This window comes from Dioscorea cayenensis, unplaced genomic scaffold (assembly GCF_009730915.1).
Source record: "Dioscorea cayenensis subsp. rotundata cultivar TDr96_F1 unplaced genomic scaffold, TDr96_F1_v2_PseudoChromosome.rev07_lg8_w22 25.fasta BLBR01000132.1, whole genome shotgun sequence".
NCBI lineage: Eukaryota > Viridiplantae > Streptophyta > Magnoliopsida > Dioscoreales > Dioscoreaceae > Dioscorea > Dioscorea cayenensis.
This window is the reverse complement of record NW_024086523.1, coordinates 1-2,995: the sequence shown is the minus strand read 5'-3', so window position 1 is coordinate 2,995 and position 2,995 is coordinate 1. Positions and strand designations below refer to the sequence as shown.

At 34.1% G+C, this 2,995-nt stretch overlaps 1 protein-coding gene across 2 annotated transcripts; it reads right to left on the bottom strand.

Moving 5' to 3' along the window:
- Positions 1–263: 263 nt before the first annotated feature.
- On the bottom strand, positions 264–1,953 carry LOC120253615 (protein ENHANCED PSEUDOMONAS SUSCEPTIBILITY 1-like). 2 transcript variants are annotated; one of them, XM_039261920.1, is made up of 2 exons: positions 1,611–1,953; positions 264–1,477 (listed from the first exon to the last, which is right to left on the bottom strand). In XM_039261920.1, the coding sequence occupies exons 1-2, from the start codon at positions 1,649–1,651 to the stop codon at positions 403–405; spliced, it is 1,116 nt and encodes a 371-aa protein (XP_039117854.1). In that variant the 5' UTR covers positions 1,652–1,953; the 3' UTR covers positions 264–402. The 2 variants fall into 2 exon arrangements, with proteins under 2 accessions (XP_039117854.1, XP_039117853.1); XM_039261919.1 differs by having other exon boundaries at positions 266–1,952.
- Positions 1,954–2,995: the final 1,042 nt, after the last annotated feature.

Sequence of the window (2,995 nt, the reverse complement as noted above, 5' to 3'; positions counted from 1 at the left end):
ATATAACTTTTTTTTCATAAAAGACTCACACTGAAACCCAATGTACAGTACCTAATCCTAATAAATAAGGAATTAACAATATTCTACAATACCACACCACAAGGTCTTAACCCCACACCTATTCACTCACTGTGAAAGTGAGAAACCACTGCCCTTTATACATAAATCAATTTTTAAAGAAAATAGAAATTGTGGTTTTGTGACTCACAAGTCCCAAAGTCGAGGTTTTATGAAGGTATGATCCCGTATATGATTGAGAAATAAATGGCACATACGTTAAAAATCTCCAAACATCTATATTGAGAAAAAGAAAGAAAAACCAACAATATGAAGAGAAAACCAATTTTCTAATAATAATAATAATAATACAAAAAATTCTTAAAAAAATTCTTCAATCCAAAACTATAGCGCACTCACCATCTTCATAAACTCGCTATCCTCCATGAGACGCTTCAATACATGTGGCAAGAGACAAATCTCTAATGCAATACTTCCCTTCTCTGGCCCGGGATATACAGTAATCTTCCCGTCAAACTTGTTTGCACCTCCACTACGAACAGCAATAGGTTTTCCCCAGCCAAAGTCATTTCCATACACATCAAACCTCGGGGAGCTTCCTGTGAACAAATCACAAGGAGCGAACTGACTAATGTCATTAAAAGAGGGACACTTAGGCCATGAATCAAGAAACTCTATAATTTTATCATGAGTCACAGATGCCACTGCTTCATTAAGCAAATTCGCAGCCCATCCCAAGCTTCCTCCTACCAGCTCTCCTGCTAAGATTCTGACCGCGTCTGCTATTTGTAGAGAGTTACCCATGTATGCTGATGGTAAAGGTAGATCCAACCTTGATCGGTTGCCCATGGCCAAAAAGTAACCTGTTGGCTGATCAGGTTTGAGGCAACGAGCTCTAGTCACACTTCGCCACACATGAGCTAACAAGGCTTGAAGGGATGAAATCTTATTGGTTTGCATCTCTTTGTTGGCTTTTGCCTTCAGCTTTGCAACCACTTCAGCTGAGAAATGTAAGGCACACTCATCAAGTTGTGGAGAACTATAACTCTTGATGAGATCTTGAGGTTGCTGAAATGGTAAACGAATGGGAGGTGTGCAAGAGTCAATGAACCAACGCTCATGAGATGGCGGAAGAGTGATTGAATGAGAACTGGTTCTTGAAATCTCAGACCATGAGTTCATGAAGTGCCAAAACGAGAATCCATCGGCAACGATATGGTTAAAAGAGCAGCCAATGAAGATGCCGCCATCTTTTAGTTCAGTGACTTGGGCGGATAGGAGTGGGAGTGATTGGCCTTCAAAGTTCACAGCTCCGTTGAGATGGAAGAAGAGTTGTAGTATAGGAGGCACAGAGGTAGAGTTGACAATGTCCGAGATGGTGACTTCATTGGCAACGGCATGGATGAATTCAGCACCTTCATCATTGCAAGAGATGCATACAGAGAAAGATGGTGGTGTGCTTTCATGTGCAGTGACAGTGAGACGACCAGCAAGGGGGAAGAAATGATTGAGTGTTAAAGAGAAAGAAGATTTGAGGGAGTCAACGATAGAGTTAATAGATTTAGAAGAGCATGGTTTGGAGAAGAGAATACCCTTTTGGATGTAACCTATGGAGATTGACTTGAGATCCCATGGTGTAAGGTGGATTATTTGTTGTTCCTTCTTCCTATCTTTGTGTGGAGGCTGCACCAAACATCTTGAGAGGATGTGAACTTCATCTATTGCCATGATTACGGCCAGTCCAAAGTTGAAGTTTGAAATAACTGGTGCTTGTGGAATGAGCACCTCTGAACAAAGTATCAAGAGACTTGGATGAGTTATTGAGGAATATGAAATTCACTATAAAGGAGAAAGGAATCATTTTGAGGTAACTAGTCGAGAAAAATTTTGGCTGATATTATTGATGCCGTCGCAGGCGGGAGTCGGTAAATTATGTGTTTTATTTTTTTTAATGTAGATAGATCACCATAATTTTATATTTTATTTATGACTCAATGGGAGAAAGTTCTCAACTTTCAATAGAGTAGTTAAATACATTGATTATTCGGTTATTACAACAATAACTGAGTTGACAAACTAATTAATCCAACTTTGATTTTAGTTTGAATATTTTAATTTCTTTTATTTTGTCATTGGTAGATATAGAATTCTATACATACGCGAGGAATGCTTGTTGCCACTCCCACAAAGGATATTTTTGTTATAATAAAGAAAGCCATTAGTTTGAGGATAGGCATGAGGCTATTTTTTTAAAAATATTACATTTTTATTAAATAAATACCAAAATGCGTATTATTTTTTAATTCAAAATGGGTTAAAGTGGGCACGAAAAAAATAAAAATTTTAACCGATTTATTTTTAAATTTTAAAATCCGGTTTTTTAAATATTATATTTACACTTAAATTTTTAAATTTTTTAATTCAAAATTTTCCCCACTACTTTATTTAAAATTCCACAGTTAAAAAGTATAATTATTGGATGTTATGATTGTAAAATTTATAATGGTAAAACATTATAATTCTAAAATCTGTAATTATCAATAATTATGACAGACAAATTTTTAGCATTATGACGATAAAATTTGCAACCAACCATCAAATTTAATTTAACAATTATGATTTAACTATAGTGATTATTTGTTGTTGCAGATTGAAGATCATAATTTTTTATTGTTACAAATTTAACCGTCAATATTTGTAAATTTGACAGTTTTAATTAGTGACAGTTGTAGATTTTAGAATTATAATGTTTTATCATTGTAAATTTTACCTGATAACACCGGTTAATTGTAGATTTAATCGTCAAAATTTAAATAGAGTTTTGAAAAAAAATTGAATTAAAAAATTTAAAAAATTTAAGTGTATATATAATACTTAAAAAAAACTGATTTTAAAATTTAAAATTAAATCCGTTCAAACTTTATCGTGTTTTGTGCCCACTTTAACTAATTTTCAATTAAAAAACAACATTGATAGT